Below are 15,179 nucleotides of genomic sequence, written 5' to 3' on the forward strand. Positions count from 1 at the left end.
GATCTCGAGTAGAAATTCTTCTGACATTGTCTCTGATATACGACGGCTCTGGGGTTCTAGTGAATGGGTACCTGGGAGCAGCCAGAGCCTGATGCTTCGGCGAAATAATGGGGAGCATAGTGTATCACACTCTTATGAAACATATTTCAAAATAATTTTGGGGGTCGGGACGTGTCAACCTGCAGCGGTGGGCAAACCTAAAACAGAATTGAGATGCCCTGCTTAAAAATAAAAAAAATAAAAAAAAAAAAATTCAGAAAAAGGTAGAGCAAAATGCTTTGGCTGCATCTTTGTTCATTTCCTCGAAATCATGTGAAGTTATGTCTCTTTAGCTCAGCAGCAGAGTCAGACTGGGACACCAATAGGGTGGTGGAATTTCATTAGTTGGGCGCCTTGAATAAAATATTCTACCTCCAAAGTAGATTGTACATAGTGTTGCCCACGAGACGAGACTTTGGCCTGTCTCGTCTCGTGGAGTCTCCTGGAAATGCTGTCTCGTCTCGAAAATATTAGTTTGTCTTATGACACATGGTCAATCTCGTCTTGTCTCGAATTTTTAAAAGCCTGTCCCGTCTCGTCCCGTGGGCAACACTAATTGTACAGAGGTAATAAAATTACTGTTAGCTTTTCCTACTCTTCAATAAATGGGTAGCTTCTGGTGCTGACCGAACAACCTGAAAAATTCCTAAGAAATTTCTTTGCGAATTTGTTAATTTAGGAATGTTCGATTTAACCTAGTAATTATTACCAATAAGTTAATCATACATTATATTTTTCTCAGATATTTAAGGGTTCAATTACCGTGTTTGAAAAATATATATAAAATAATGAATAACTTTCTAGCTATATGTAATTTTTGTTGGCAACAGAAATTAATAATCTTATGCCATCTATGAGCGAAAAGTATTTTGAAAGTCTAACTTCATTTTATTAAAGAGCATGTGTGTCTAAAACTTACATCTAATAACTAAACTTTTCTTATGGTAAGGATGTATGTGTCCAGTCCAGTATGGGCTAGTCCGGTCTTGCTTGGCAGGGTAGACTTGCAAGTTAAAAGACTGAAGTTCAAAATCGCACGAATATAACACAGTAAAACATTTACTACAGAACAATCTGAAATTGTGTAGCGGGACAATCAACGAAGCGAATCAAAATACACATGCACTGAACGAAATTACTCCATGTTGTACAAGCATTACAACTATCTGTAACATAATGTTTTTGCAACCGTTTACATTATTCAAATCGCCAGCACACCAAGTCCTTACAAACATGAGATGACTGAAGGAAGTGACCCAAAAACTAAATGTTCCATGTTTGGAAGAGTAGGTAGCACTCCGCTGGCACATAAATCTGTGAGTTTTATTGCCTTCAACAATTCGTAATGGGATTTTTTTTTTACCTTCTCGTGTTGCTGGAAGTGGGAGGATTCCAGAGCTCTCAACTTCGCTGACGTCTTACTCTTCGGCCAGCCCAATCTTGAACCGGATTAAATCTGATCTTCCTCTGGACGAAGCGAAGGCACGTGACTGTTGTAGCGCGAATGGAAGTGGGTGATGCCTCGGGGACAGTTTGTGGCCGATAGACCTGCCAGAAGTCTCGCGAAGTGATGCACGAACTCCAACGAATTTGATTTCGCAGTCTGTGCGGAAAATGACTGACGATGAACGTGAATTAGTTTGCGGTGCGTTGAAACTTTAATCTGTGCATAAAACGTCCAGTTTTGTGTTTGTATGTGAATGGATGCGTGTGCTGAAAAGTGTTGTGTATATTTTTAACTATATTTATTTCAAGAAAAAAAGAAACCGCAAGCGTCACTGACATTCATTTACGTTGCGGAAGTCAAGGAAGGAAGACTTGGGACTGCAAAAATGTCATCAGCACGAGGTAGGTGAGAAAGCGAAAGGATTTGAGACGGAGATAATTACTAAGTACCACGTAACCTGTCTTTTTCCTAATGATGGTTCATTAAAAGCAAAAAGCAGTTAGGTTACTAATCTGTACTTGACAGTTGTGTCTAAGTTGACACCAGTAATTTATCACTTTATATATAGCTATATATAGTTGACACAGGTTGCTTGCTTATTCGAGTTCGTGGAGCATATTGCTGTTAGGTATACCTTGATATCAGTGCGTGTTTAGGGATAGCTTTAGCTTTAATATCTTAGAACCAAAAATATGATCCCTTGTTGACAATATTCGAATCGAAGGGAAGGAAACTTAAGGAATTTCACTCTTTATGCATGCAAAATATAATGGAGACTGGACCTACAGTTTAAAATTAGATCCGATTCAGCCTGCAATGTCCCTTCACCGGGGATAGAACACGGGATCCCTTGATTACAAGGCAACAGCTTAACCATTACGCCATCGGGGAGATACTCGTATTAGAATCATATCAGGTTTGTTATTATTCACCAATAATTTTCAGCGTAAAGGCCAAACTTTAAGATGGGAAATTGATAATAATTGTACTACTGGTATGTCAAAACTTTGCGACAAGAATGGAAGTTCCAGAACTGTCTAATTTGTATTTTTTTAAAAGAAAAAGTCTGGTAATGCCTTCCCCGGCACATTGCAACAACTTACGAAAGCTCAGAAGTGGTGGATGTAGTATGATCAGCACCACGCTCCAGCCGTCTTTACCTCTACCCTCTCATCAGGTACCCACTTCATGAGGAGCTGGGTGAACTTGAGGGCCGCCTTATACAGGGACATATACTTAAAAATTCCTACCTGAGAACCCGGGTCCTCCCTCGTGGAAGTGAGACGCCCTACTGACTAGTGTACTTTCTTGCTAATGTTACTGTATGCTCATGACACAATTTGAATATACTTCTATTGCTTAGATCAAAATACTTGAAAAAACGGATGTCGATGTAGAAATTTCTGAAATTCCTCCATTTCCAATTCTTATTGTGACTGTTCCAAGATACTTCAATTCAATCGTGGAGTGTACGGAATGAAAAAAAAAAACATATTAATAGACGACAATATATATATATATATATATTATTATACTTATTTTTAACCAAAATTAGTCAAGTTCGAAGTGGAACGTCATCCCAGCAAGTCTCCCCGAAAGCACTGTAACGGCGTTCGACAAAACAAATAAAAAAAAAAATTCTTGCAATAACAAATACTGTATAATTGGGTTCAGATAAACGGTTTCAGTGATACCTTTGCATGAGACAGAGATTGAGGTTTACATTTATATCTTGGTCGTTACCAGATTTAAGACAGGTCGGGTATTGTGGTACCATTAGGTTAACCGAAACTGGATGACGATTGTAGGAAAGGAAGCGCTTGTGGCCTCCGTATATTTTCCTGCATTTCACGTTCTTTTCTTTTATGAATGCTGGACCCAAAAAGGGGTATAGCCAGGGCTTTAAGATAAGCAGGAACGCACCAGAACTGCGTCCCGGCAAATCAGTTTGGCACCGGAACTCCGTTCTTGTTGAGACATTGGACATCCATTTTACTATACAAAAGTCCATACTTTGTTACATTAATCCTGTCCCTTGTTACCAAGGACGTATTTAGGAGGGGGTCCGGACCACCCCGAAAGACTTACTAAGTATAAAAATTATATTATGAAATAATAAAATAACTAAAATTAAATAATGAAAATACGCTTGTTGTTTAATGGAGGGTTATTTATTTCCGCCAAACTTATTGGAAGGCAAGGATTAGATTGGGATTATACAACTTTGAATGACAGTGATTTAAGCAAAATGTATTAGTACTTATAATAATATGCATAAAGTGGGCTTAAAACACCAACTCAATCAATTATAATAATATGCATAAAATATTACCAGGAACTTTACTTTTCGTTAACTAGATCTAACATCCAATAAATATTCAAATCTTTATCTATTTGATATACATTTCCTTCCCAGGGCACTTTCTTTTATATATATAGGCCTATATATACAAATTTTGCTGACCTTAATTACACGCAACCTAGATAATGAATACGTGCTGTTATATCACGCTACGACTTATTCATGTAATAAAAATACAATATTAATTAATTTGAATATTTTAATTAATATTATTTTAGTTAATTTAATATTAAAAAAAAGTAAAGTGTTCCCCTGTGCATAGCACCCCGCCATGAAGGCGTATAGGGGGTGTGGGGGTAACACCCCACACTTTCTTGATCCGGTCGTGAGTGGGGGTGATGTGATCAGCATCACGCCCCTGACCGCCTTTACCCCTCAGGGTTTCTACCAGGTACCCATGTTATTCGACGCTGGGTGGGCGCCGGGGCCGCTTCCACCGTTAGAAAAGTTCCCGGATTTGAACCGGCCGGGGATCGAACCCGGGACCTTGAGCATGGTAGTCAGACGCGTTACCGACTGAGCCACCGCGCTTATTTTAATTTATCATTATTATTATATTATATTATATTATATTATATTATATTACTATTATTATTATGAGACATTTTGTTTGGATCCCAACCCGAAATATATTTCTAGAAACGTGCCTGTTTGTTACATATCCAGCTTTATCCTTGCATTGAATACAATAAGTGGAAAAAGTTGTTAATTATACACAGTCGACAGTTAAGTAATGAGACAGTAGTTAACAAATGAAAAGGAAACAAAATACTTGAACATGAACTGTTTATTACTCAAAGTAAATCCCTCCTAATAATTCTCTGAATGTTAGTAACAAAACAGCACTACACAAAGAACCGAATTGGAAACTAAGGAAAATCAAAGAAGCTGCCTTTAAAGCTAAAGTAAATATGCAAAAAATTATCCTAGTGTAGAATTCAAGCATATGTGGCCGGCCCCCGTGGCGGAGTTGTTAGCACATCGCGCTACCACGCCAGGGGTCCCGGGTTCTAATCCTGGGCTGGACAGTATGAGAGTGTCCATTCATCAATTTCATCATATCATCACTCATCACCATCTTCGCAAATTAGCCAAAAATGGCACAAAAGGCGAAGTAAAATAAAGCAAATCAATAAATCAATCAAGTACATGTGGTCCCCTCTCCTCAAAAATTACAAATAGTATCATAAATGGAGCAAAAATTACTACAGTATTCCTGTGGAGGGGGGCGTGGAGTAGTTGGTTAGAGCAACGGATTTGTAGTAAAAATTCACAAGTCTTTGATTGATTGATTGATTGATTGATACGTTGTTTTGAATCCACTTTATGCACAGTAAGGCTAATCGGGACTGGACCTACAGAATAAAGTGGGATCCGAACAAAGTGTGCCTCCACCGGGTATCGAACCCTTGATTACAAGGCGACGACGCTACCACTGCGCTATCGGGGAGGCAAATTCACAAGTCTGTCGTAGGCTCTGTGCATTATCGTGGATTAAAATATGAGGGGGGAACCCCCGAAGTAAACCCGCCTGCACCCGCATACATTCGAGGGTATGCCCTTAATGTCCTGGTACGTACCTTGAAATAAACCAGGACGTCAGTTTCCTGAATTTAACGGTTTCCCCGACTTTTTATTCTCTTTCTTTACATCTTTATTTTCAATTTAATACATAAATACAAAAAGAAAAAATAAGAAAATGTATAGTATTCTATACATACATTGGTAATTTCAAATTTATATTATTGTATTGACCCATTCTGGTGACCGGAGCAGGTCTTTTGCAAAGTATTTTTTTTTTACTTATTTAAGGATTTTAGTTTTTTGGTAATTTAGTTAAACTATTAGTAATGTAGTTTAATGTTGAGTTCTTTTTACGTTAGTTTGTGGTTAGTTTTAGTTATCTAACTGTTGTTATTTTGGGTATGTTATAAATAGGTATGACAACCATTCTGAAATCCAGAACAGTTAAGGGCTTGAGTGGTTAAAGATGCTAGGGTTGCGGGGGATGAGGGTTTAGATTTGGGTGATTTTATAGGAGTAGGAACCAACTGCTCGGTTCAGGATACTGAGGTCGGATATGGTCACTTCTCTTTCATAATCATTCAGCATTACTATAGTAACAGCCAATTACAGTTTTACCCTTTGGAACAAATGAATGGTGAATAATGCCTTTGCTGTCGTCGTAAAAAAAAAACACCACCAACAACAACAACATTGTCTTCACCTTTGATTTCTGGAGATGTATTCTCGTGCCTCTTGGTAAATTTAGCGACTTCCATTCTGAGATTTGTCGTTTCGTAGGAGGACTGTAGTGAAAATGCTCTGTTTTGTCCTCCACAACAATGGACTTCAAGAAATGTTTATTCCGCAAGCAGTTTTCAGAATGTATTTCATGAAACTTGATGCTGCTCCATGGTGATTACGTGACAACACCCTTAAACCTCCTTCACGATATAGCGGTATAATTCTATAATTCCCAGCACTCCCATGACAAGTTCATGAGGTGCTTCCACGTTGTACGCGTAGATTATGCACCACACTACACTATGAAGACGTTACTTCACAGATAGAATGCACACGTGGGACAACATAAAATCAGTCTCAATACTTAAATGTCGGACTGTGCATTATGGGGTGTTTAAAGTTTAATGTCACTGTTTCTACATGATTTTATTTATCTCAGTTAGTGATAATTTATAAATTAAGTAAAATACAGTGGAACCTTGATAACTCGAACCTCAACAACTCGAATAAAACCTTGATAAGACGAATTTTTGTAAAGTTTATGGGATGCCGTTCGAACTCAATAACTCGAAGGTAGACTATGAAAAACCTCATTGAGTCGAACTTAAATTCTAATCACCTTTATAACTCGCAGTTTTAGTCCCACGGACCTCAATAAGTCGAAGTGTAGAAAAACTTTAGACCTCTATAACTCGAAGTCGGCGATTTTGTCCATCCCTAACTCGAACCTTGGTAAGTCGAAATCCTTGATACCTCGAATTCCCCCCCCCCCCTTCCCCAAGTTCAAGTTATCAAGGTCCCACTGTATTTCCGGTTAGAATTAACTTATTTACGAGTTACGATTATTCAATATTTCAGGAAATATAAAAAAAAATATATATTTTGGAAAGTGCTATTTGTTTAAGATATAGGCGTCCTGTAATCAAGACGTCCCGGATCCGCTACCAGGTGGAGGCACATAGTGGTTCGGATCCCACTTTTAACTGTAGGTCCAGTCCCGATTAGCCTTTCTATGTATAAAGTGGACTTAAAACCAAACCCCAACCTACTTGTTTAAGATGTGAATGAGAAAATAATTTCCTGATATGACAGACATGACAAATCTTGTGTTTATATATGTACTTTGAATGTAATAATAATAATAAACATCATCGTTTTAATATGCACTTATTATTATTATTGTTATCATTATTATTATTATTATTATTAGTAGTAGTAGTAGTAGTAGTAGTGGTGGTCATAGGCGTGCTTATACCCTCTGATTAGGGGGGCAAAACCCTTGATGAAAGTTCAGTCAGGAAAGAAAAACCTAATTTTATCTCACTGTTTAAATTTTATTGCATCGTTGGGTGTGTGTGTGTGTGTATATATACACACCCCACCCGAAGCACACACACATACATACATACATGCCATTATATAATCGATTCATCCGCCCCATAACAAACCAACAGCAAAAATCATATAAATTGTCTCTGACCTTGACAAGACTGCTAGATAAGTAGATATTGCGAAGCGAGCAAGAAAATTTTACGAAATGTATTTTTATTTGTATAATATTTGAAATCGAGGGAGCAATTGCAGCTCTGTGCCCCTGCAGGTGCTCTTGGCCGTCTGGAAGAAAGAATACAAGAAAGACGTGAAAACTAATTTCATCTTGAGTATCCTTTTGTCCTGCTTTTCTTTTTCCATGTTTCCCCCCTAAAATTGATTTTCGTCCAAGGTTAGGGGACAATGTCCCCTACCCCTTTTCCCCGTAGTTGCTTTGAACTTTCATCGGCTTGAAAATGCTTAATTTTCTTGAAGAGTATAATATCGTTTAATAACGGCGATATGATTCATCTATCCTAAATTTCTGGGTAAAAAAATAATAATATAGAGGCATGGACGTCTGGAAGGGGGAAATGGATGGCCACATCTCTCCCTTAGAAAACGAATGAATATCAACCCAAATGTACATTTTCACACGTATAATTTGATTTCAGTCCTAATAATTTACATTAATTATTATAATGAGGATGCAGGAATGCGATAATTTCAAATTCAAGAGGTGTTTTTCAGGGGGCAACAATATTATCGGGGTAATATGCCTCATGGTTAAATACCTTGCTTGTCCCTCCGTGGAAAAAATCTGCGGACGTCAAGGATTAGTGGGGGGCATTCCCTCCCCTTGCCCCCGGAAGCGCACGCCTATGGTAGTGGTATCTATTGATTTGTGGTTGGGCGTTCTGGCTATTGACTGAAACCACTTTAAGCACAGGGTATGGGCAGCCCCAACAGCACCACCCTTGGGCACGCCACTCTAAGTAGTCTTTATATTTGCGTTACATTTTGGCTGATGCTCCGAAACGCATTGCCTCCATTTTATTATGGGACTGACAAGGCAAAACACATTTCGGTCACGAAGTTTTGCTTCTTTCTACTTAAGCCTCTTGACATTGAGATTGCAATGCGACAAACACACAATCTCAAGCAGTCTCGCAAACTCTCAGTATCATGCTCCGACACGACCGTCTTGTGCAGCTTCATTGTCCTTCAACAACAAATTCAACATGTGAGCACAGTTGCTGAGGAGCTAGTCCAATTTAAAAGAATCTGTGCAGTGCGAAATACGAAACGCATTCATTCCCCGTGACACACTTGAAAGAACTTAAAGGCAGCGTCGTAATGATAGTGGTAATGCTTTTCATGACTCAGAAGTGTGTCATCGATGTGTGCCTTGTTTGGCATGCTTTTAGGCTGTGAGCCTGTGTTTCCTTTCGACGTTCCCGATGCTTCCCTGTAGCATTTGCTTTGCAATTAAATAATCAAATCAAGAACTGTTACAAATGTTTGGCCTTGCAAAATCCGGTTAAAAACAAGACGTGGCACTCATGCACTGCAAATTCACCACGAGCGCCGAAGTGGAGGAGCTTGTTAGCTCTTGTAAGCAAACGTACAGTTCCTTCGAATCGAACCCTCTAATAATTCAGACTTTAGAGTGAATCTGGTTCTCTGCTAGATTTTCAACCCTTATAGACAGGGTGAGCAGACATACCCGACATGCCATTCGAATGATACTGAATCAGTCCAACGTTCAAGTAATACCTATACAGTCATGTGGCCTAACTTGGGACATTACCCTAACATGGCACAAAAATAGTTCTTTTGTTTTTCGCAATTTTGTGAATATCCTTGAGTAGATGAGAGTGCATATCACTGGTAGGACACTAGGATTGTTTCTTATACGTATTTCTAAACCATCTAAAAATAAAACAATATTACGGATTGATCTTGCCCAGCATAGGGACAGATGGAAGTCTTATGTTGCTGCAGCCATCAGCCATAAACCTTCGGGTTAAAGAAGGCGGGGGAGTTAGTTAGTTAGTTAAATAAGCAACTAATTATCAATAACTTTTGTTGTTTCAAACCTCTCTTGCAGAGAACAAACTGTTACAAGTTGTCGGATGATCGTTGGACGTGATATGCCCCAAAGTAACGTTTTCTTTTTGTTTTTGTATTTTTTTAATATTCTGCGTCACTTTTCTGCCACTTTTGCCTAATTGTGACAATGGAGATGAGTGATGATATGACGCAATTGACAGAAGGACATTCTCAAAGAACGCCCTGTATTTAGAGAAGAACATCAATGATGATGCCAATCACCTCCTTTTATGTAATATTTTGGAGGTTCCTGCAATACCAGTAAGCTAATTTCTATACAAATTTCCAAGGAGAAAAGTATTTGGGACGCAAAAAGTGTCATGTCTTTTTGACTGTAAAGTAGGGTAGGTAATCATTTAACATGCCCAGCCCTCTCGCATCATTAATGCTTATAGAGGTTAGAGTATCCTCGACAATTTTTCTTTAAATAAAAGCCTTGCAAATTTTACCACGGGGAAAAGAGGAGGGCGGAGAAGACTGCGCTACGCCACTGCCTTCACAGAGAAAAAGTTTTTTTAAAACAACCAAAAAATTGTTTCTGCTAACCAAATGTTTGTTTAAATAGGTGACAAACAAATATTTGTTCATCTGAATCAAATTCTCATAGAAATCGTGCAGATTGCTTAGAGTTACCAAATAATTTGCTCAGAATTACCAAATTTAGTGAGGACTACCAACATTTTTGTTCATGGCTTCCAAAAAGCTTAACTCAATGTGTTTAATTCAAAACAAATATGATTTTTTGTGTTGGAGTAATGATTCATACTTACATTTGAACAAAACAGACTTGTTCTAATATGGCACACTTTAGGAATTACCACAATTTTTTAAAATGCACTTACCATGGTTGATGCCTTGATCTCATTACTTGCGCTTTCTATGTCAACCAACATAAAGAAATGAAGATTAGCCACCGAAAAAAAATTATGAAGGATCAATAATTGCTTATTTTGCGTACGGCACCGCCCAATGGATTTCACTTCGGTTTCATGCGCCGCGATGCGTAAAGTGACCGTAGCGGCGGCGTTAGGGAATTTTATTATCATTTGTAGGTTAGAGCTCTGTGCTGACGGTATTCTTCTGTCACCCATTAGTGACGACAACATTGTAAACAACTTCGCATTTGTACCATCTGCGAAGCTAACTTTTTCTTATTTTTATTATTCGTTTTGATAAGGTCCGGGAGAAAGTGTCCGTATCGTTTTCAATAGGATTTTGTGAAATTAGACTTCGGACATTAAAGCTGTATCGCTTAACTTTCTCCTCTTGGCTCCAAATCGAAGGAAACATAGAGGTTTTCAGAAGTGCCAAGCAGTTTTCTGAGTGTGCATCGCCAACCTGGTGTCTAGCAACATTCAAAGTGCGTTTCATTTCGTTTTGGTTTGTGATAACTGTGCTTCTGTACTACACTTGATGTTCTTGTTCTTGTGCAAATCTCTTTAGGCTTTCTTTGATCTCAAGGCGGATTCTTACGCGGCTTATTCGTGTTGTGTCTGAAACCTCAGCTCGTATGTTATCCTCAAAGATAGCACGGGACATATACTTCAGGGAACTCGCAGGTCCCAGCAGAAAACACGGTAAGTGATCGAAACGTTCTTGTTTTCTTTCTTTTAAGCGATTATGTAACCACAGTAAGACCGGTACAGTCAACGTATTTAGTAGTATTTAGCGCAATTTTCATGCACTTACTTAATGTTTCGTAAATATTTTACAAAATTTTTCACTTTCACTACGAAGAATTAGACTAATTAGACGAAGTAATGCAAAATTCTACTTAAAAATCGAATAATGTCAGTCGAACAGCGCCTTGGACAAAAATGCTGCATAATGAAGCGAATTGTGGCATTACTAAGTGAGGCGAGTGAACAACTGAATTCTCCATCACTATGTCCATTGCAGTTTTCCGCAGTGTAAGGATAATGGACTGAAATAAAAACTCCAATAAGTAGAGGACAACAGTACCAGCACAATTCCATGCCTTAAAACAATTTAGCATATAGAATAAAAATAACGGTAATAGCGATGGACAATTTGATTGTTGTTATCTCAACCGCTGATTGTAGAGTGGGATGCATAAGTATTACCATACAAATTGTCCATCACTACGTTTATTCACTTTGTATTAAGCAATGAGAGCTTCGAGAATTGAAACAAAACTCTAAACTTAACAACCTCTGCACAACATACGTAAAAAATCCATAATTTAAAAACACGCACGATGCAAGAGAAAAATTAATTTAAATAGTTATGGACAATTTGACGAGGAATACTTGTACATCCCACTGCACAAAGACGTCAATGAACAGTTGTGAATGACTGTTTCAGTCTCGGTATCGTGTTGTTCTCGCTACTCGAGTCCCGAAATAATAGATAAGATTATTTAATAAAAATAACTTATTAAAAATGTTTTGGCACAATCTCATAGCAGGGGCGACGCCTTGAGTAGGTCATAGTGTACTATGGTCTGGCCTACCTATTGGCCAAGGTCATTGTTATTTGAGGATGTAGCTCGCTCACCTAAATCATTGACAGCCATCCAGTGGCACACTTACGACAGAAAGTCTGGGGCTGTCACTCTCGCATCATCAAGAATAGTCTTAATAGTAAAACAATATTGATTATATTGTCTTGTGTTCTAGTTATCGGTTTTGTCTCGTCTCATTACCCGACATCACAAGGTGTTGCGTTTGAAAGATATCTGGAGTTTCAAATATGGACGGTACTAGCTTCTGTCAATTATTATCTCATGAAACTACTAGACGGAAAAAATAAAATCTGATGAACTGAACTTAAATTATCATCCTTGCGAGCCCGCAATTAATATCACTGAAAGTATAAAAGCGAGTAATCTCCAAATTTTCAGTCTGAATGCTCAATAGGTAAAGCAGGGTTGTAGGAGTTTTTGTCTCTGCTAAACTTGTAGTTTTGGGTACCTTTAAGTCTATCATCAACAATTCGATTGCTATATCGCAAAGAAAAGTTGTCAGTAAATTATTGGAAGAGAAAATATGTAGGAATCATGGGCGCCCCAAGTGCGAAGACCAAGTCATATACCACTCTCCTTTCAACTATCGTAAACCAGATTCAAGGTGGAACAACAGTTATCTCTCTCGCTCTTCATGTTAAAAAGCCACGAATTTGATTCCTAATAGGGTGCAGATTTCTTGAAATGTTCTCGCATTCACGTGGATCACTGATTAGTTTTTCGAGCAAGACTTCAATGTGCACATAACTTGCTTAAAGCCTAACACAAAATGGAATGATGGAGTCTACACATCTTCACACTCAACGAACAGAGACCTGTCACACCTTATAATTGTTATCGTTGTTGTCACGCCATAGATTTGCTGCTAGTGTTTTTGTTGTTATAAGAATGGTTCAGACCGTGTTGTATGCACCTACGAGAACTTATGGACTCTCCAATTTTTGTACAAGTTGCCGTAATATCACTAATATCAAACTACAGATGTAGGTGTGTCTATTTGTTGGCCAATACATAGAAGTCGTTATCTATGAAATATGTATCTGGAAGCATAGTGTATAATTAATAGGGTATTTGCTTTGTGTGTATGCGTTTCAGCTCCAAACAACCATAATCTAGTAGACAAGTTGCGGTAAGGGGTGTAAAAACTGTGATATCCTTGGTGCTCCATGTTAACAATTCTAAACTTTTGTTATTTTTATTGTAACGTGATCATAAACGTGAAGGTTTGGTTGCGCGAGACCAACAATTGTACTAATGTATTGGAAGTTTAATGTGTGCTTCTGAAAACAACGACTAGGCTTCATGCACCTCCATTTATTTTTTTACTAGCGCCCTCGCTGTACTCGACTAATCTAATCTTTTTAAGCTGGCATGTGTGATGATGATGAGTAGGGCCAGGATTCTCAGGTTTTAACCTATTTTATTCCTTACTTGGTGACGTCACTATTCTAATATGTATTTTCGTTTTAGCCATTTCTTAATGAAATACATGAATCCTATAGGTCCTAAAAACGGCTGAAAGGAGTTAAGATCCTAGAAAAAGGCTAAATTGAACTTTTCAGCTAAATAAATGAAAAAAATAAAAAGAATACTGAAACCTTGTTTTGTTTCATCAGAGTGAACACATTGTTAACTGTACGGCAATATGAAAACTTATTCTCCCCTCCCCCCCCTCTCTCTCTCTCTCTCTCTCACACACACACACACAGAAGGGGGAATGGAAATGAGAGAAGGGAAAGGGCATGAGAAAAAAGGGAAACAAAGTTGTATTTACAGAAGAAATAGCTTAACAATGACACGTTTTAAATTTTTATTATTTTCTGTATCTTCTAAAAACTGTGGGTTTTTTTATGCTTTAAGTTTAGTAAACATGCAATATGTGAAGGTAAATGTGTTTGCAGTATTGATGCTCATGTAAATGATGCAAAGATTTGTGATTGATTTCAATAAAAATATGGGTAGGTAAAAAATCCTAAAAAGGGCTAAATCATCTCCTTAGCCTAAAATGTTGTCTATAAAATCCTAAAAGTAAGGGCCCTAATGATGAATAAAGGGCGGACTCATATGCACTAAAAGCAAGATGGATTGATTTAAATCAGGTTGATTTAATTCGCGATTTAAATCAGATTATTTTTTTAAAAAAATCACTGATTTAAATCAGTTTAACAAAATAATTTATAGAATAATGTAGATAAGGATTTTTTAGATATCAGTTTCACTTTTGATGAAAGTACATTAATCTTGTAATATATAAAAATGGATGTACATTTATGTGTGTATACGTATGTGTGATGGTTCCGGCATAACTCTCGAACGCCTGGAGCGATTTCAACCAAAGTTTGTACACATATCACTTGCAATCTTGAAAGAAATACGGTGGGGATATGACACCCCTGGCACCCATAGGGGTGGGGGTGGGAAGGGGTAACATGTAAAAATAATAAAAAACGACCGATATTAGTGTGGAACCCATAGTTTTCGGGTCGCTAAGATGAATAGTGACACTACCAATACCGTTCAACTTCAAGACACCCCTGGCACCCTTAGAGGGTTGGGGTGGGAAGGAGGTGACATGTAAAAATAATTGAAAACGACCGATTAGTATGGAATCCATACTTTTCGGGGTCGCTAAGAAAACTGACACTTCCAATGCCGTTCAACTTCAAGACACCCCTGGCACCCCTAGAGGGTTGGGAAGGGGTTGACATGAAAAAATAATCGAAAACGACCGATATTAGTGTCCAATCCATAGTTTTCGGGGTCTCTAAGATGAATAGTGACACTCCCAATGCCGTTGAACTCCAAGACACCCCTAGCACCCATAGGGGTTGGGATGGGAAGGTGTGACATGTAAAAATAATCGAAAACGACCGATATTAGTGTGAAACCATAGTTTTCGAGGCCGCTGAGATGAATAGTGACACTCCAAATGCCGTTCAACTCCAAGTTCATTTTTCACTATAGTTAGAATTATTATATTCCTCTCTAATAGAAGATTGAGATAAATAAATACCCGGGCAACGCCGGGCAATCAGCTAGTCTCTTAATAATGTAATAGTGTTCATTAGGCTTTAAGGGAAAAAAATGATTGATTGATTGAAGAAGTTGTAGTTTCAACTTTATGTGCAGTAAGGCTAATCGAGGCTGGATCTACAGTTTAATGTGGGATCTGAATA

General features: G+C 38.1%; 1 protein-coding gene across 1 annotated transcript in view; it reads left to right on the plus strand.

Moving 5' to 3' along the window:
* The first annotated feature begins 1,762 nt into the window (after positions 1-1,762).
* LOC145999283 (proton channel OtopLc-like) overlaps positions 1,763-15,179 on the plus strand; it is a 144,877-nt gene continuing 131,460 nt past the window's right edge. The window contains exon 1 of the mRNA XM_083136228.1: positions 1,763-1,887. Within this exon, the coding sequence (XP_082992354.1) occupies positions 1,872-1,887 (16 nt within the window). The 5' untranslated portion in view covers positions 1,763-1,871. The remainder of the gene's footprint in view (positions 1,888-15,179) is intronic.

The sequence above is a fragment of the Lepisma saccharinum genome, chromosome 1 (genome assembly GCF_977018435.1).
Source record: "Lepisma saccharinum chromosome 1, izLepSacc3.1, whole genome shotgun sequence".
In the NCBI taxonomy this organism is placed as follows: Eukaryota; Metazoa; Arthropoda; class Insecta; order Zygentoma; family Lepismatidae; genus Lepisma; species Lepisma saccharinum.